General features: G+C 36.2%; 1 protein-coding gene across 2 annotated transcripts in view; it reads right to left on the bottom strand.

Annotated features, from left to right (window-relative positions):
• DIO2 (iodothyronine deiodinase 2) overlaps nt 1-21,442 on the bottom strand; it is a 253,238-nt gene that overhangs the window by 30,167 nt on the left and 201,629 nt on the right. For both annotated transcript variants that reach the window (XM_043918910.1, XM_043918909.1), the window contains exon 4: nt 14,094-14,196. In XM_043918910.1, the coding sequence (XP_043774845.1) occupies nt 14,094-14,157 (64 nt within the window). In that variant the 5' untranslated portion in view covers nt 14,158-14,196. The remainder of the gene's footprint in view (nt 1-14,093; nt 14,197-21,442) is intronic.

The raw sequence follows: 21,442 nt of genomic DNA, 5'->3' as shown, positions 1-21,442 counted from the left end.
CAGAATAGTGTACTTGCATATGCATGTACATTAAATTTTGTAGGTGTGCTTTGCTATATTGGAAAACATATTCAAATAATAAATCTCAATAAATGAAAATGACTTTCCTTTTCTACAGTACATAAAAATGCCAGGGCAATCTGCTTTCCATGTTCAGACACCAAAGAGCTAAACATTGAGTGATATCCAACTTGATGAGACACATAAAAATGAAATAAAAATGAGTAAGAAGATAAACATTTAAAGAGATAAAAACTGTCAAACAGAAATGATTACAAAGTTTGTAACAATCTGCATTTTTCATTGTTTTCTATTTACCTAGTTTCTCCACTATGAATTTCTTTTGCTCATTTCCCTTCTTTTAATAATGTATGTTCCCATAATCACTGACACTAAAGTAAAGGATGTGAAAAAAGGCTTAGTTTATATTTTTCAGGAGAAATATAAGAAACTTGAAAATGCAAAATTTTCCCTATATACTTGAATGTTTCATCTAGCTACTTTCATTTAATAGCTCTGGAAAATTGAGCTTCTTTTTCACAGGAGTAGTTTACCTTGTACAATATGAAACCACCATATTCAACCTTTTATGACCTGCAAAAACAGCAATTTCATATTGTTTAACCTAATAGTATTTCAGATAGAAAAAGTCTACAGATTGCCATGTCTCTTGAGCTACACATGGTATTCCTTGGTAAAATGCACAGAAAAAAAAAGAAAGTATTATTTCCATTGGTGTACCCTTGTCATTGTTGAAATCTTGTTTTTTAAATCATAACATATTAATAACAAAAATAAATTAATATTATTTTTAGTCTAGTCAATCAATGACTCTGTCACTGGCCTAATGTAGCCCCTGAAAGGAATTAGGTCCTACCAATTAGTGTGTGTAGTAGGCATAGTAGTTTCTTCTTCAAAATGATGACACCTAAAATGTATGTGAGAACACAGAATGTCACAGTTTATAAGACCTAGTAAAACCTTTGACTGGGCTTCCCAGGTGGCTCAGTGGTAAAGAATCTGCCTGCCAATACAGGAGACATGGGTTTGATCCCTGGGTTGGGAAGATCCCCTGAAGTAGGAAATGGCAACTCACTCTAGTATTCTTGCCTGGGAAATCCCATGGGCAGAGAAGCCTGACAGGCTGCAGTCCATGGGGTCACAAAGGAGGTGGACAGGACTTGGTGACTAAGCAACAAAACCTTTGACCAGAAAAGGTTTTGTACACATCATGCTGCTTTCTTATTAACACATTAGTTGTCCTTATTCTATAGTAATGGCGGGGAGGGAGGAAAGGATAGTCTAAAGTTTTAGAAGTACAAAGGCCAACCTGAATGAAGACTGATATTAAACAATTCAAGTTTTGTAAGGATGGTACTCAATTTAGCAGGAAAGCATATGCATTACAACTTAAAAGTTTGAGATTTTACTTACGTTCATAAAAAGTTGGAGAGGTGACTCAAATACTTTTAGAGTATCAGATAATTTCTTCTCTGGTCATATGGTCATCTCTACTACTCCTAATAAAGCTTTTATTATTAATGGAAACATTTGTAAGACTTGATTTCTGAGTTGCTGTCTCAGTTTTGGGGGGTAGCTTAGTCTGTCCTGATTGTAGACAATGTTCTATAAATTAGACAAAGCTGATCAAATATATTCTTTGGATACCAAGTCAAGACTCTACTTCATTAAATGTGTCAAGACAGAACAAAGTAATAGCAAAGAAATGTAGGGGTTTCCCAGGTGACTTGGGGTTAAAGAATATGCCTTCCAATACAGGACACATGAGAGACTCAGGTTTGCTCCCTTAGTCAGGAAGACCCCCTGCAGGAAGAAATGGCAACCCTCTCCAGTATCCGTGCCTGGAAAATCCTATGCACAGAGAAGCCTGGTGGGCTACAGTCCACCAAGTCACAAAGAGCTGGACACGACTGAGTGACCAAGCATGCATGTGTAAAGAAAGGTGGATTATATAATAGGCCACCAAGTAGGTGCCCAATTATCATCTCACTTAATCCTTCTTTTATGATAATATCAACACAGACAGCACCAACAAGTAATGACAGCTGAGACTTATTGAGACTTCTTAGTACTAGTCACTCCTCTAATTGTGGTAAGTCATTTAATCTTCAGAACAATCTTATTGGCCTACATACCAGTATTAAGCTCACTTTGTAAGAAAACCAAGGCTGAGAGAGGGGAAAGCAAATTGCCAAAGGCCATGCTCTTTGAATTACAAAACCGGAATGCTGGAAGTATTCTTGAAGCACTCTTGTCAGTTTCTCCCTCCATTTGTGTAGGAGGCTGGAAAAAACAACAAAGCAAAACAACCAAAACCTCACACCCCAAAATACTAAGTCTAAATCCTAATCCCTAGAATCCATACATGTTACCATATTTGGAAAAAAGGTCTTTGCGGATGTGACTACATTGTGGATTATCCGGGTGGGCTCTAAATGCCATGTCATGCATCCTCATAAAAGGGAAGCAGAGGGAGATTTCACACACACACACACACACACACACACACACACACACACGAAAAGGTATGACAAGACACAGCAAAATGCAACTTGAAGATGACAGCCTTGAAGATTAGAATGATGTGGTCACAAACCAAGGGATGTCGACTGGAAGAGAAAATGAAAGGATTCTTCCCTAAAGCCTCAAGAGGAGGCATGATCCTATCCACAGCTTAATTTTGACCCAGTGATTCTGAGTTCAGATTCCTGGCCTCCAGAATGGTAAGGGAAAAATTTCTATTGGCTAAAGCCAACTGATTTGTGATTATCCAATATAGCAGCTATAGGAAACTAATACAGGCTGCAATTAAAATAGCTGAACTGTTGAACGTAAGTTAAATGTTCCTATTTTTAGAAACTCTAGATTTAAAATGTTTTCCTCCAGTAACACACACATTTGACTATCTCACTCTTGGAAATATTCCCTTCTAATTTATAAATTATCCACTTCTTCTTGCTCTGCCTGCTACAGTAATAGGTGTTAGTTTATTTTTGTCCTTTATGGTAGTCCTCCATACTCATTAAATGGCTTCATATCACTTTTTAATTTTATAGAATGAATACTTCTCATTTATTTAGTCTCTTTATTACAGGACCAATTTCTAGTGTTATGATTATCTTTCTAATTTTCCTCTGAAATCTCACTATAGTTGCAAAACTCAGAAATGGTTCCATATTTGAAATAAACTAGATTTTGTTCAATATCTAAGCATAATGGAGAGATCTATGGAATGGGTTGAGTATAGTTGTGTGATTCAAATTTAATAATGGATCTTTATTTTTTTTAATAATGTATCTTTAAATTAAAATACTTTTATTAATTGAATCAAAATTTCTGTAACATTAACAGTGATTACATATTCTATAGGCATGTTTATCAGTTCCACAAAATTGCTTCTAGTTATCCAAATAGGCTATCAAAAATTATTAGATAATAGCATCTATGATTTCTAAACTGAGAATTTAATCCATCAGGTAGGATAACAAATTGATACAGCAAATATTTACTTAGTGGTGGTAGACAAGATTTTTGCATAATAGCAATACAGGGGACATAATGACTTCTAGTCAATTTATGAAAATTATAAAAATTACAGATACACTTATTTGTCCTAAGCTCAGAAAGGTTTTACACCAACCTGACTGATTACTCTGAAACCACAACTAGATTACTCCCTAATAGGATGGCCAACAGAGATGAAACTATCCACCCACCTACCAGATGCTTGGTTTCACTGTCTCATCTGACCTCCCAGTCAAAAATGTCTCGCATACTGCCAAATGTTCCCCGGGCAACAGAATTAATCCCAGTTGAAAAATACAGATTTAGAACAACCATAAATGATAACTAACATAACCACTTCCTAAAATGGGGTAACTTAAGAAACAGAGTGGGACTGCTGCCTCTTCTACACCCATGTTGCTTTAAAGAAAATCATAATAATTATAAGACAAGCCAAGGACTCCCTTTGACACAAGGGATAGGCTTCTTTAAAAGAAAAATGGAGAGTTTATTTTTAACCAGACAATTTTGTGGCTGATCTCTAGCCCCCCCCAAAACAGCTTGCTCCTGTGCCATCTCTCATCATCGCTTCTTAGTTTAGTTTTCTGAGAATGAGGATTTTAAAGCCCGTCCTTGACTGACATGGATTACCCTGACATTCAGGGCAGGTGTGAACCCAGAGCAGTTCTATTCATATATGTATCTAGAGCACATGGAGGCAAGGTTCTTGCATTAGATATTAACAGTTTCATTAAGTTAAGTGGCCAACAGGCATATTCTTTTAATTCTCTAGGTGATTTACAAGTGGAGCTGAGGAGAAAAGGATTTAGTAAAAGGCCAGCTGAGATGCTCTCTCCCTGTTTCACCCCCAAATGGGAGCTCTGTTCTTTCTACAGCAGAAAAAAACAAAACTAATTGATGTGAGTCGAAAGATGCCCAATAGCAATAAGAGAGCATGATCTTTAGGAGAAATAGAAACTTATGAGGCAGATTTTCATCCTTTTACTTTCAAATAATAGAATAAATATGTAAGCCCAAAAAACTTAAATCCTTCAACAACAGATCTTTGTAAATATTTGTAGAAATGACACCACCTGAGCAGCTAGAACTCAAATAAGTTACTTGCACTGTGATTGCTCTTCAACTCATGTAATTAAAAAAATAATAATAATACCAGAAGTTACGTGATACTCTCTAGACATCTATCCTACTTGCATTAGGGTCAAAAAAATTCAGCTCTGCTTTCAGGACTGAATAATCCTCACAACCCCTAAAGATAGTCCATTGCAACCTTCCTCCTGTTAACCAAGTGAGGGCAAAGCTGAAGAGCTGGCTTTCATTTCTAATACCCTCAGCCAGCAATACCTTTCTGCCCATCCTACAAAGATAATGCATGTACAAACAAATATGGGCATGTGGTTATTGTTATTATTTTTAATCAGGCATCACTTGTGAGAGTGTACAGGCAAAGCTGTTGTAACCTTCTTGTTCCCAGCATCACAACCACTCCCTTCAAAGGCAAAGGGTACAAGCTCTGCCCAACTCTTGTACCAGCAAGTCAAGGGCTTCTGCGGAGGATCTTTCACAGTCATACAAAAATGAGTACAAGGAACTCTGTGGACTGAAAGTAATATGCAGCCAGTTCTTGTTGCCAGAAATATGCAGTCTTGCTCCTCCTTCCAATTAAGCGTTTTGCTCTTTTGATTGAGGGAGTTTCACTGGGTGAAGAAACCTACCCTTGAATTGTCATCTCTTAAGAGGAAGCTGACAGGGCTAATAGTTCGAGCATGGGGTGATTGATGAGACCATCCCAGCCTGAAAGGCTGGCAATCTTTGTCACTGTCAGGATCAGGTAAGCTGTTTCACCTGCCAAAATTTCGGTCTTCCTCCCCGTCCTCCTATCCTGCCCCCAAAGAGAAAGGAGCACTACGGTTACTGGAAATAGAAGTCTCATGTGATTTGAGTGATTTGAAGTTTATTGACTTTGCAGATCCAAGGACTTTGGCTCACTAATGGGGACAATTATCTACCAATTTTTCTTAGTCAATAACGTGGCATAAGGGAAAATACAAGTTTTATGAGGTTCAAAGTTTCTGTAATTTGGGAAGGTCCTCTCTAAGGAAAAAAATGCATAGTTACAAACAAAAACTTGGGTACAAATGTTAGGAGCTATTCGGAATGTTGAAAAGACATCAAAACAAATTACAAATTTTAAGAGGCTGAGAAATACCACAAGCATTGGAAAATGCAGTATTCTTCACTAATTAACTACCTGATACATTTCTTATATTTTGTGACTGCATTTTTTTTATCATCTCTTCATAATATAACAATACTGTCATACAATTTTCTATAGAGAATAAATTGTCTTTTCTGTAAATTTGCAAAGAGGAAAAAAACTTCTTACTATTGATCAGATTTTTTTAGCTTTATAAGTCATTAAAGTCAATGTAAAAGGAACGTCAATTTTTCTATTATATGAGAGTTGTAAGGCTAGGACTTCCAGTGATGAGTTTATGATTTATATATTTCTAATCCTATTTTTCCTTCAAAACCACTTCTCCTAGTCCTCTGGTCCTGTACCTTATTGGCATAGCATCAACTGATTGGTCATGGAGGAAAGCATTCCGACGTGCAAGCCCACATCAGATCAGCCAGTAAATAATTTAGTGATACACAAGTGACTGCAAATAATATAAACACATACCATTAAAGGCTTCCCTAGTGGCCCAGCATTAAACAATCTGCCTGTCAATGCACGAGATGTGAGTTTGATCCCTGGGTCAGAAGATCCCCTGGAGAAGGAAATAACAATCCACTCCAGTATTGTTGTCTGGAAAATTCCATGGACCGTGGAGTCTGGCAGGCTGCAGTCCATGGGTCTCAAAGAGTTGGACACAACTGAGCAGCTAAACAACATGTTCTATTAAACTGAACTAAATGCATTACTACTAAAAGCATCTGCTACTATCCAAACCACCAAATACAAATAGTATAAAAGAATAAAAGTTGGGATGTAAAGAGACAGTTGTTTTAACCAGATGTGGTTAAAATACCTCCCTTGTGTAAATTTTACAAAACTATAAGACTATATAAACACATTGCAAGTAAGGGGCCTGAGGTTTAGCTTCATTAACATACCATAAATCTGCCTTGGGGAGAACTGTAAAGGCATTCTCCACACATTCTCATCTCTATTTTGTTTTTCCCTACATACTTCGCAACCGCTTATACCACAAAACGACTGGCAAGAAAGTCAGTTATATAGCTTACATCAAGTAAATTTGTAATGTTATAATGACTATATTAATTATAAAAGGAAGACACCAGGAGGATTCAACCACACGTTCATCAAATACACAGGATCTCAAGAATAGGGAAAAGTAGAGACACAGACACAAAGTAGTTGAAGAAATTAGTACACAAAGACAACTTTATTCTGCACACATTGATTCAACTGCAGGTCTTACGTCCCTGTCACTTCAAGTACTCTATGTTAAGAGATAAAAATATGATGGCAATTTGGACCTTGCCCTCTGAGGAGTTTTCATCTTAAAGATATGTGTGTAATCAAATTCACATGTATGAAAGACATTCCTATTTAAAAATGCATGAAATCATGAAAACAACTATAAGGAAAGATAGGTAAATATCTCTTTTGGAGGTGAATAATTAAAGCAAATAATGGAAGAATTCACAAAGGAAAATAAATAGATTTAAATATACCTTTGTTTACAAACTACTATGAACCAAATTAAGACAAATAATTGATTGAGAATAAAGCCCAGTAAATTTATTGTAAATAGAGGCTAAATATAACTTCCCTATAAGAGTTATCCAAATTAACTGAGAAGATTTCTATTAATCCAGTAGAAAAACAGGCAAGAGACATGAATAGACAATGTAAGAAAAATGTGACCAAAACAAATGCATAAACATCTATTTAAAAGAAATATAAATTAAATCACTTCATGATATTATTTTTCACCTATAAAATTACAAATATTTTTTTAAGACAGAAATTAATCCTGGTGAGAGTATGTTAAGAAAGCAACTCTAACATGTTGCAAAGAAGTTCTCAATTGGATCAAATATTGTGGTCTATTGAGTAATGGATCCAAAAGATATCTAGGTCAAAAATGAATAATTATTTCTACTTTTAAAAGTATCTTAAGAAAACTCAAAGAAAGACAAATGCCATATGATGTCACTCTTATGTGAAATCTAAAATCTGACCAAACAGACTTATCTAGGAAACAGAAGTAGATGCACGTAGAGAACAGACATGTGGTTGCCAAGAGTGGGTGAGGCTGGAGGAGCAATGGATTGAGAGTGTGCACTTAGCAGGTGCAGACCACTATATATATGTACATAGTACACACCTTTTCCCTCATCAAGCAGACAGGAGGAGAAGCAGATCATTTTGAAATAATTGGGCACTGAGCTGAGTGAGAGTTGCGCTGCCACTTTAAACAAAGGTGTGAGCTCTTCTGTGTTCCTAATGAACCTCTCCATCTTGCAGAATTTGGCTTCTAAGTATTGAGACACAGAAATAGTGTTTATTGAGTATTTCAGTCCCAGTCTCCCTGCTATATAACCCTAGAGATGGTCCCGTGGAGAAATATGGCAGAGAAAAGACAGTTCTGCATTAGGACTCATCCAAATTCCGAGTATCTATGCCATCCATCTATGGAAAGCTTCTGATTTCTCTTTCCCGCAGCAGGGTCTGCCGGTCTGTATTGAAACCTCAGCCCATGATCAGACTTGATAAAAGCCCCCAGAGAGAAAGGTGCTTGCCAAATTTTCCCATCTAGAAGGTCTCTTCAGTCTCTGGAAACTGATTCCTCTAGACCTCTACACACAATTATCTGATGGCTTTTATATATAATTGATACATATATAATATATATATATAATTTTAATTCATTCAGGTTTTTCTAGTTGTTGCAGAAGAAGCAATGTTCTGTCACCACCTTATGTATCTTAAAGAAAAGTAGAAATTCTTATAGCTATAAAATATTTTAGTTCACTTAAATCTTTCCATTTAGAATATTCCATATATAGATGATGTTATAAATAAATTATATAAATATTTAAGGAAGAAATAATGCCAATCTTGAATAAATTATTCAAGAAAATAATAAAAAAAACACTTTGCAACTCATTTTTTGAGGTACCATAACCTTGATATCAAATCTTTTAAGGAAAGAAATAATTGTAATTGCAACATATATATATAATATATCACAACCAATTGGGTTTATTTCAGCAAAGTGAGGTTTATCATTTCAAAACTTATCAATATAACTTCCAACATTAATTGAAAAAAGAATAAAATCATATGGATACCTCATATGTGATAGGAGAAAATAAATGCAGAGAAAATTTTTAATAAAATTCAACAATTCATAATAAAAGCTCATTGTAAACAAGGAATAGAAGAAAACTTCTTTAATCTGATAAAAAGTTATTTGAAAAAATTACAGCAAATCCACTACATAATAGTGACATGTTGAAAGCTTTCCCTCTCTTATCAGTAACAAAACAAGGATTCCCACTGTCACCAATTTAATAAAGATATATGAGAACTAGCAAAGAAGAAAACAACTCATAGGACTGTGTACACAAAATATCAAAAAGAGTCTACAGACTGGGTACAAAGTCAATATATAAAAATTAGTGGTATTTTTCTAAACATCAATGAATAGAAAATGAAATTTTAAATGATATCATCTAAAACAGCATCCAAATACACTACATTTCTAGGAATCAATCTAAGGAAATATGCAAAGCATTTTCACATAGAAAAAACAGAAAATATTATGGAAAAAAAGTAAGCAGTATCCAAATGAGGCAGCAAATATTTCTGTAAAGGATCCTATAATAAATATTTTAACCTTTACAGGCTAGATAGTCTCTGTCACAGTTAGCCAACTCTGCCCTGTAATGCCAATTCAGAAATAGATAATATGTGAATAGGCAGGTGTGGCTGTGTGCCAGTAAAACTTTATTTGTAAAAACAGGCTGAGAACTGTATTTAGACCATGGGGTGTAGTTCATCGCCCCCTGATTTAAATAATCAGAGGAATAAAGTAAGTTAATATATAATGAAGATATAATAAAATATCTGTTCTCCTTAAATTGATCTTTCCATTTAAATCTCTCCACAGTCAAAATTCAGGAAGTGGGGTTTTGTTGCTGCTGTTGTTATTTTGTTGTGAGTTTTTGTGTAGACATTGGCAAACTAATTCTAAAATAAAGTAAAAATGTAAATGGCAAAAGTTTGCGGAGAAAATCTTGAGGAACAGAATTAAGGTACTTTAACAAATGCCGAGATGTATTCTAAAATCCAGTAATTAAGAGAGCTTGGGAAAAAAAAGAAGAGAGAGCTTGGTATTGCCAACAGAGTAGATGCCTAGACTAACAGAACATGACAGACAGTCCATCAACACATGTGCACTTACATAAATATACATAAAGCTTGTTCATGACAAAGGTAGCAATGCAAAGCAGTGGAGAAATAATAATAATAATGGTCATTTTCCAATCAATTATTCTGGGTCTAGATATTGTAAAAGGAAATATGCTTCATTTTATATAGAAAAATCAGTAAGTATATTGTAGATCCAAAGGTGAAAGATAAAACAATGAAGCCTCCAGAAGAAACTATGGGAGAAAGTCTTCTATACTTTGAGGTAAGCAAAAATTTCTTAACTAGAACACATGAGGCACTAATGTGAAAGGGAAAGACATTTGAATTTAGAACTTCTATTTATTAAAGGAGACTTTAAGAGAGAAAAAGGTAAATAACTGGTTGGGAAAATATATTTATAGGAACTTGGTACACAAAAGAAGACATCTGAATGAAAAGAAGCTTAACATTCTGACACTTCAGGAAAATGTAAATCCAAACCCCAAGAAGATGTCAACATGTACCAGTTGGAGTGGGGAAAATAAGACCGGGAAAAGTAAGTGGTGATGAGAATGTGAGACACCGAGAATTCCCAGAGACTTCTGGTGGGTTCTAAAAGTTGGTTATAAGTATGTCCTATTAACCAATTCCATCTTAAGGCCTTTTTCAAAGAAAACACATGTACACATACACAAAAATGTTCATAGAAGCCCTATTCATGCTTATCTCATTCTGGAAAGAGTTCAAATGCTAATCAACACTAGAGTGAACAAATAATTGTGGCATATTCATTCAATGGACCACTGCACAATAATGAAAATGAATAAACCACCATCCCACATACAATGTGAATATATCTCACAAATGTAACATGGAACAAAATAACTTGCCAGACACAAAAGACTACATATTTCACTTAAATAAATGTTTAAAAAACATGCAAAACAAACTATATAATACTCTAAGTCAGAATAGAAATGTTTGGAGAGGGGGAGAAGATATTCATAGAGAAAGCATTTGAGGGTCATCTAGTTGTTTGCAATAACCTGCTTCTTAATGTGAGTGACAGTTACATGGATAGTTCCTTCTGTGATTATTCTCCTAGCTATGTACTAAACTTTTACTTATTCAGGTAAGTGAATAATGTTTCTCTAATGCACAGAACAATGACTAGGTGAATAAGCACCAATATAACCATGCTCATTTCTGGATGCTGAAGTTATAGATTATTTAATTTTTATTTGGACCATTGCACTGTTAATTTCCTCTTTTTAAAAATAATGGAATCCTACATTCATCTATACTAGGGAAAAAATCAACATGATTTTTAAAATTAAAAAATGATGACTTCAAGTTGGTCAGGAATGAACGCCAAAAGGATGTAAAAGCCATGAATAAATATGGATAATAACCAACGGAAAGGCACAGATTTGCGCATAAAGAAAATCCTGCATATAGCTTTGCTTTGAGGAAGTTGAAGTAGCAAAACAGACAAGTCAATCACAGGTGAAAATTCAATCAAGGCTGAAGGTATAGATTTAGGTCTTATCACCAAAGACATGAGAGTTCACTCTGAGAACAGAAAAATTTAAGGGAAAGTGATAGGGAAATATGGATTGTAAATCTACATGCCAATTTTTATCGTACATCAAAAGGTTTTGATCCTGAGTAGACTGACTATTTAGAGAGAAGTCTTTACTTTTGGATATCTCCATTTTAATGTCTTTTTTAACTACTGGGGTGTTTCTACATTACCTAGCACATTGCCTCATATATGGTAGCTTTAAATAGTATTTGTTTAATCAAGTGACTGCTTATCAAATCTGATGATACATAATGAGAAAGAAAAGCACATAGATGTCAGAATGAGGACTGAAAAGATCTCAACAAGCTAGAACAAAGTAATCAAGTTCCAGGTTAACAATAGAGGTAAATGTCAAGTCCCAAACATGGTTTGTTGTTGTTGTTGTTTTTAATTAACCTCACAAGTATAGGATGAGAAAATCTTATTGCATATACTTTGTATGAAAAAGACTTACAGGTGTGAAATGATGAGGAGTCCAATTTAAATAAATGAGGTGTACAGGGCTTCAAAAACCTAGGTCAGTTTTAGGCTATGTCAATAAATGTAGTGTCCCAAACAAGTTAATAGTCCCATCAGACAGTTCACTGGCCAGAACAAATTGGAATGTTGTACTCAGTTCTGGCTGCGTGTCTAGGGGAAGGTAGCCAAAATGGTGATGTGCTGGAAACATGATTTAAGGATGGTTGACTTTTGGACAAGAAGAAACCTAAAGAGAGACAACCGTCTTGGAGTACTTAAAAAGCTGTCATGTATAAGAAGGATTTGATTTTCGATTGAAACTTTATAGACCAAATAAAGAATAAGTGCTGAATACTTCAGCTTCACGTAAAGAAATAGTTTATAAAATAGACATGTCCAAAATTATTTATGAGAACACTCTGTCACTGAAACTTTTTTTTATTATCATGTTGAAACATTTCATAAAATGGTACATTAAATAAATCTCAACAATTCAAACAATGATAATATAAAATCTCATGTATTTAGCACTAAAGGGTAAGGGGAAAATATGACATTAGTTTAAAAGTCCTAGTGGAATAGAAATATCTTGAATTCATAGATATCATATCTTTGTTTTTCTTGTAGTTTTATCACTTATGGAGGTTTTTCTTAAATAACATATTTTTAGTATTTAACTTTATAAGAATTAATCATTTGTCAAAGATAAGGTGTCCATAGGTTCGTGGATTTATCTCTGGGCTTTCTATTCTGTTCCATTGATCTATATTTCTGTCTTTGTGCCAGTACCATACTGTCTTGATGACTGTGGCTTTGTAGTAGAGTCTGAAGTCAGGCAGGTTGATTCCTCCAGTTCCATTCTTCTTTCTCTTGCTCAGAAGCTGTGGTACATATACACCATGGAATATTACTCAGCCATTAAAAAGAATTCATTTGAACCAGTCCTAATGAGATGGATGAAGCTGGAGCCCATTATACAGAGTGAAGTAAGCCAGAAAGATAAAGAACATTACAGCATACTAACACATATATATGGAATTTAGAAAGGTGATAACGATAACCCTATATGCAAAACAGAAAAAGAGACACAGAAATACAGAACAGACTTTTGAACTTTGTGGGAGAATGTGAGGGTGGGATATTTCAAAAGAACAGCATGTATACTATCTATGGTGAAACAGATCACCAGCCCAGGTGGGATGCATGAGACAAGTGCTCCGGCCTGGTGCACTGGGAAGACCCAGAGGAATCGGGTGGAGAGGGAGGTGGGAGGGGGGATCGGGATTGGGAATACATGTAAATCCATGGCTGATTCATATCAATGTATGACAAAACCCACTGGAAAAAAAAATAATAATAATAAAAAAAAATTAAAAAAAAAAAAAAGAATTAATCATGCTGTGTATAGTACTCTTTTTTTTTTTTTTTTTTTGCCTTCACATGTTTTTTTTCCCTAACATGAAGTTTTGCTGTTTATCCACACTGATGCTAATGCTTCTGCATATACACAGGGATGGATCATGTGTTTTCACTATTGAATAGCACTCTGTTTGTATGGATACATTGTTTCGTCGCTAAGTCATGTCTCACTCTTTTGGGAAGGTGGACTGTAGCCCTCCAGGCTCCTCTGTTCATGGGATTTCCCAGGCAAGAATACTGGAGTGGGTTGCCGTTTCCTTCTCCAGGGGATCTTCCCGACCCAGGGATTGAACCCACATCTAAGGAATCTCCAGGCAGATTTTTCACCACTGAGCCACCAGGAAAGCCCTCGGGATACATCAGAATGTATTAACCCATTGATGTACATTTTTTTTTAATGCACAGCCCTACTAATAACATGCTTAACTCATCATGTTCCTCTGTAGGCATCAGAAAGTGCAAGAGAGTTAGTCCTTGTTGAGTCCATCCTTGAACACTGGTAGACAGAAGTATGCGGATAAATGCTTCTCCCTGTCCTACCCTGGGAGGACATTTCTGAGATGGATTTCACAAGCTCCTCAGAACTCTCGTGACCAGATCAGTAACACAGACTTATACCTTGGGCTTTCATTCCTTTCTTAGTTATCCCCACATGTGTCACAACTGCCACATGGAATCAGGTTCTCAACTTACCTTGCTGTCCTTGTTCAGTCCTTAAGTCACGTCTGTCTCTTTGCCGCCCCATGGACTGCAGCATGCCAGGCTTCCCTGTCTTTCACTGTCTCCTGGAGTTTACCTAACCGCACAAAAACCCTTGTTTTAGGCTCTGATTCTGAAGAAGCCCAGACTAAGACAGTATTTTCAAATTATATTATCTGCTTGTCACCAATGTATAGGGATACAACTTTTAAAATATTAATAGCAATTTTATCATTTGAATTTTAAATGATTAGTGCTATATATACATTATTCATTTTAATTCTCACAGACTATAATATAGTTATTATACCTAACAATAAACTTTAGTATATGGCTTTTATACCCAGCAATGATGCTAAATTCATGTTAACTGTAATAAAATTTCTATAGAACCTTCAGAATTTTCTGTGCAAACAATTTTTGACTTTATCTTGATATGAAAGGGAATGCTTTCAAATATTTCACAGTTAAAATGATGCTTCCTATAGGATTTTGTAGCTCCTTGCATTAGAATAAGGAAAGTATCTTTTATTGCCAGTTTGTTCAGAGTTCTTATTTAAAATGGATATTAAGTTTCACCAAATGCTGTTTTAAACCTATTGAGTGATGTGATATTTGACTTTCTCTACTCTGTTAATGTGATCATTTATTTAACTGATATTAGACTATCATTAAGGTAAACCTATTTTAGTCATGATTGTATCTTTTATACATCACTTGATTTCATTTGCTATTATTTTATGTCTGTGTTTAATAATGAGATTGCCCTAGTACTTTTTAATACTTTCGCCTGGTATTCAGTATCAAGGTAATATTAGTCTCTTTAGATTACCCGGAGAATGATCTTTTTGTCTTCAAGAGTTTATAAAGTTTAGAATTATCTTTTCATTAAAAATTTAGTGTAACTTATATAACACCATCTGATCATGATTTTTCCTTTGTGAGAAAAATTTTAAATCCTAATGAAACTTTTAAAATGATTATATAATTAGTTGTACACTGAATTCCTGGGGTCAGTTTCAGAAGTTGCATTTTCCTATAGTTTATTTACTTCACCTAGGATTTCAAATATTCTGCCATAGGTTATTTATAATAGCTCTTAATTTGCATAACATCTGTCCCTTTTTCATTTCTAATATTGTTTATTTGTAATTTCCACCCATTTTTTCTTAATTAACGTTGTCAGAATTTCATCTAATTCATTAGTATTTTTCAAAAAATGAACTTCTGGTTTTGTTGATTTTTACCATCTTTCCTCGTTTTCGGGCTTCCCAGGTGGTGCTAGTGGTAAAGATCCCACCTGCCAATGCAGAGGACTAAGAAACACGGAATCAGTCCCTAGGTCAGGAAAACCCCCTGGAGAAGGGCATGGCAACCCACTCCAGTATTACTTGCCTGGAGAATCTCATGGACAGAGGAACCTGGTGGGCTATGATCCACAGGGTCACAGAGTTGGACACAACTGAAGTGACTTTGTATATGATCAGATGACATGGCATTTATGCTGTCAATCCTTTGAAATTCGTTGTGACTAATTTTATGTTACAGCACAGGGTCAGTTCTCATATGTTTCATATGTGCTTGAAACGAATACTTTTTATCCAGCTGATGGGTACAACGCTCCATATAGGTAAATTAGAACAGGCGTTCTGATTTTCCGGTTTAAATTTTCTACACAAGTAGATATAAAAGTATCTGAGTTAACTTGTGCTATCAAAGACTAAAAGAAATATCACCAGCATTGATGGTGTTTTGTAGTATATTTCCTGCAATTTTATTAATCTTTGATTTAAATTTTTTGAGGTAATGATGTATATATACAACTTGAAGTTGTGAAAGTGAAAGTTGCTCAGTCGTGTCCAACTCTTTGTGACCCCATGGACTATACAGTCAGTGGAATTCTCTAGGCCAAGATACTGGAGTGGGTAGCCTTTCCCTTCTCCAGGGGATATTCCCAACCCAGGGATTGAACCCAGGTCTCCTGCATTGCAGGCAGTTTCTTTACCAGGGGAGCCACAGCCTTGAGAATGTTTTAATTTTGATAAACTTAGCCTTTCCTCATTTTCAGTGCTTCTCAAAATCACAAATAATTTTTTTTCCTTTGTCTTTACTTTGCATGTTATTGATACCAATATAGCAACTTTTAGGGGGTTATATTTGACTTGAAATCCAAGGAGGGTGCATGGCAAGCCCAAGTCCACATAGATAATTCACAGAAGTAGAACCAAGACCTACACTTCCTGACTCCCAGTCCAGGACTCTTTCTATGTGTCCTAGTAGAATGACCATGATGTGGTACAAAGTGCAGGAGAAAGTCAAAATGGAATGAATGATATGTGCCACAGAGTAATGGGGAATAACAGGCACAGCTATAAAGGATCACTGGGGGACAAATAAAGTCAGGCACAAAGCTTGGATTTTTTGTAAAGGTTGTCATAACAAAACAGGATTTAAGGAAGCCTATAATTTTAGTGATATACAGGGGATTGAGAGAGAGAAAGAAAGAAATTAAACTGTTTAGGAAAGACTCTGAGAGTGTCTTTGTCCTCCACAAATTCCAAATAATGTAGTAAGAACATGAATCAAGATCATGGGAATAAAGAGGAAATAAAGACAGATTCAAGAGCCACTGTATAAAATAATTAGCACACCAAAGTGACTTAATGAATTTTGGAAATAAAAGGAATTGTACGGTCAAAGATGCTACCTCATTTATATCTGTAGTGCCCCGACAACTTTATTATTCCTTTGCTTAGAAACCACAGAGTTGAGAAACAGTAGTTGCCCTAGAAAAGGAGAGGAAATAATGAGTTTTCTCCCCATGCTGTAAATCTGATATTTCCATACACAGCTGGAAGTATAGGACTTAAAACAGATCCAGATATGAAGACATTTTTTGGTGATGCTGATGATGAAGGGAAATACTTATTAATACAAAGAAATAATAACTGAATCTTTGGATCAGCTTCTGTGCTTCCTCAAGGCTATCTGTTTCTTAAATACCACATATCACTTATTGCCAAAATTTTTAAATTAAAAATTGCTGTAATTTATTACTGCTATCTTCTAAAAATTGATATCAAGGATAATGACATCATGAATGAACTTCTGGACAACACAGAAAGCCTTCTTGGACAACTACTGTACTCCAGGTCACTTTCAAACTCAACTGTATTAAAAAGCAAAGTTTACTGCTGCAGACCTTTACAATTTCTTTTAGACTTCCCCTTAAAAGTATTGACAGAGCTCAAGCCGATTTAATTCACAACCATTAAGATCAAAGCATTCAGTGGTACATCTGCTTGCGTAATTATCAGTAATGCCAGAAAACAGCTTTGTGAATTTGGTCACAGTGAACTCTGAGGGAATAAGCAGCTGGAAAGCCTATGAGAGCTTTGTCCCCAAAGTTAAAAAAAAGGAGAAACTGTACTCAATCCAGTGAATTTTTTCAGTGAGTTTGGTTTTGTCTTTTGTTTCTCCAACTGGATATAATAAAAAATGTCTGAGATGTTGCCACATAATATGATCTTCGTGGAGGGGTCAACACTAGTGTTTTAGGCCAGTTCATGAGGCCTGAGTTCAACTCTGGAAGTGTGTAAGTTCCAAAAGATTCTAACAAACTCACTGGAAAAGCCAGAATTTGTCCATAGATTATTTATGTTGAGTTCCTCCACTGGTAGAACAAAGAAGCCCTGAAGGAATCAGGTGGTTGTCTGAGCATCAACTAAAATACTTAGAAGCTCTGAAATCTCAAATTCAAATCCCCATGAGGCCCACTTAGTCTTTGTGCTCCAAGGTTGATTCATGGAGTATAATGCTGCCTGCAATAGGAGGCTTTAGCCATAAGACTTTTATATCAATAAAGTACACACAGGACAAGGAGGGCAACAGAGGATGAGATGGCTGGATGGCATCACCGACTCAATGGACATGAATTTGAGCAAACTCCAGGAGATGGTGAAGGACAGGAAAGCCGGGTATGCCACAGTCCATGGGGTTGCAAAGAGTTGGACACAACTTAGCAACTGAACAACAACACAGAGAACTTTGGTTTTGCAGATCCCATGCTATTTTTTATATCAGGAGAGGTTGGCCTTAGTGTTTGCAGCCAAAATTTCTGGGACTCAGCTGAAATTCTGGAGTCATTGAGAACTTGGCTACAAATATGTAATTTCAGAAAAATAGTAAAAGACATTTTAAAATATGAAATCTCAAAACATATTATATATCTAGAGTAAATAAAGTGCTCTGAAAAGTGTCACCCTACATTAGAACTAGAAGAGTCTATGTTGGCCAAGTTTTCACCTTCAAACTCCATGTAGTAGAACCATAAAGCAGTTCTAAAAATTTCCAAGTTTCAGTCAATATAAGGTTCTCTAAAGCTTCTTGGGAAAAAAAGAGTTTCTTTGTTCATTTCACCGAGAAACCTGCTACCTGTCTGTCTTAAGGCACAATCTCCTGCCTCTCTCTCCATTTTCATTCGAGAATAAATGGGGCATGAATGAGACCCATGGAAGGTCTTTAAAGTCAGTCGTTCTGTCTGTCTGTCTGTCTGACTCTCCTTCTCACCCTCTTAGTCTCTGTCTCTGCACTTCCATGTGTAGCTGTTCCTGCTCCTTAGATCAGCCTTTCCCACATTCTCTTTTAGATAAATCCTAAGGATCCTTTAGCCCTCAGTTGAGCTGTCATCTCCTTCAGAAACCTCTGGAAATTCTAATTGTCTTTCTCTCACTCTAATTTCTCCTCTGCTTTAACCAGATTTGAACCTTCTTAATTTTCATAGTAATGTTTGCTTCTTTCTATCTTAACACTTATCTATATGCCTCTTCAAATCTAGACTGCATTAATTGTACCTTATTTGTACTCCCAGCACCTGGTCTAAGTTTAATAAATGTTTGTTAATAAGTGTATAATGGAGCTCTGATAAACTAATTTTTCACTCTTTGTCAGAGATACAAAGCAAATGTACATCTCTTCTTTTGAAGTTGCTAACTAATTACTTTCATTCATGAATCCATTGAAGATATTTATTGTAAAACTTTTATGTCTGGCACTTTAGGCACTGAAGACAGAGTGATGAACAAGCCCCAAATTGTCCCACTTCTCTGGAGCTTATATTCTAGTGGGAGAGGCATAAAATAAAGCAAACCAAAGCAAAAAAACAAAAAAAGTTAATCTACAATATGATGTCAGTTAGTGTCATGTGTTATGAAGAAAAGTCATTCAGAGCCAAGGATAGAAAGTCAATGTGGAAACTTCCCTGGTAGTCCAGTGGCCAAGAGTCCACCCGGCGATGCAGGGAACGCAGGTTACATCCCTGGTCAGGGAACTAAGATCCCACATGCTGCGGAGCAACACCACAGCCCCAATGCTCCAGAGCCCACGCCCCATAAATAGAGAGTCCACGTGTCCCAACTACTGAGCCGAGAGACTCAGAGAGTGTGTGCACAAGGAAAGATCCCGCATGACAGGATCAAGATACCCGCACTGCAACACGGTGAAAAGACAACCTTCAGAAAGGGAGAGAATAACAGCAAAGGAAGCAACTGACAAAGTGCTAATCACCAAAATACACAAGCAGCTCATGAAGCTCAATACCAGAAAAACAAACAACCCCATCAAAAAGTGGACAGAAGACCTAAACAGACATTTCTCCAAAGAAGACATACTGATGGCTAATAATCACATGAAAAGATGTTCAACAGCACTCAGTATTAGAGAAATGCAAATCAAAATTATAATGGGGCCTCACCTCACACCAGTCAAAAACAGTTCAGTTCAGTTCAGTCACTCAGTCGTGTCCGACTCTTTGCCACCCCATGAGCCACAGCATGCCAGGCCTCCCTGTCTATCACCAACTCCCAGAGTTTACTCAAACTCATGTCCATTGAGTTGGTGATGCCATCCAACCATCTCATCCTCTGTCATCCCTTTCTCCTCCTGCCTTCAATCTTTCCCAGCATCAGGGGCTTTTCAAATGAATCAGTTCTTCACATCAGGTGGCCAAAGTATTGGAGTTTCAGCATCAGTTTTTCCAATGAATATTCAGGAGTGACTTCCTTTAGGATGTACTGGTTGGATCTCCTTGCAATCCAAGGGACTCTCAAGAGTCATCTCCAACACCACAGTTCAAAAGCATCAATTCTTTGGCACTCAGCTTTCTTTATAGTCCAACTCTTACATCCATACATGACTAATGGAAACACCATAGCTTTGACTAAACAGACCTTTGTTGGTAAAGTAATGTCTCTGCTTTTTAACATGCTGTCTAGGTTGGTCATAACTTCTCTTCCAAGGAGCAAACATCTTTTACTTTCATGGCTGCAGCCACTATCTGCAGTGATTTTGGAGCCCAAAAAAATAAAGTCTCTCATTGTTTCCATTGTTTCCCCATCTATTTGCCCTGAAGTGAAGTGATGGGACCGGATGCCATGATCTTAGTTTTCTGAATGATGAGTTTTAAGCCAACTTTTTCACTCTCCTCTTTCACTTTCATCAACTGGCTCTTTAGTTCCTCTTCGCTTTCTGCCATAAGGGTGGTGTCATCTGCATATCTGAGCGTATTGATATTTCTCCCAGCAATCTTGATTCCAGCTTGTACTTCACCCAGGCTGGCATTTCGCATGATGTACTCTGCATATAAGTTAAATAAGCAGGGTGACAATATACAGCCTTGATGTACTCCTTTCCCTATTTGGAACCAGCCTGTTGTTCCATGTCCAGTTCTAACTAGGACTTCTTGATCTGCATACAGATTTCTCGGGAGGCAGGTAGCCATCATTAAAAAATCTACAAAAAATAAATGCTGGAGAGGGTGTGGAGAAAAGGGAATCTTCTTGCACTGTTGGTGGGAAAGTAAATTGGTACAGCCACTATGGAGAACAGTATGGAGATTCCTTTAAAAACTAGGAATACAACTACCACATGACCCAACAACCCCACTACTGGCCATATACCCTGAGGAAATCATAATTGAAAAAGACACATGTACCCCAGTGTTCACTGCAGCACTATTTACAATAGCTAGGACCTGGAAGCAAATGTCCATCAATGGATGAATGGATAAAGATGTGTTCTTTATCCATAACAAAGTAATATTTCATAAACAATGGAATATTGTACAAAGTAATATTGTTTCTAGAATACTACTCAGCCATAAAAGGAACACATTTGAATCAGTTCTAATGAGATGGATGAACCTAGAACCTATTATACAGAGTAAGTCAGAAAGACAAAAACAAATGTCATATACTAACACACGTATATGAAATCTAGAAAGATGGCAGCAATGAATATCTGTAGGGCTGCAATGGAGACACAGACATGGAGAACAGACTCGTGGA

This window comes from Cervus elaphus, chromosome 12, assembly GCF_910594005.1.
Source record: "Cervus elaphus chromosome 12, mCerEla1.1, whole genome shotgun sequence".
Classification (NCBI taxonomy): Eukaryota; Metazoa; Chordata; class Mammalia; order Artiodactyla; family Cervidae; genus Cervus; species Cervus elaphus.
The sequence above is the reverse complement of the archived record's forward strand: the minus strand, read 5'-3'. Positions and strand labels throughout refer to the sequence as shown.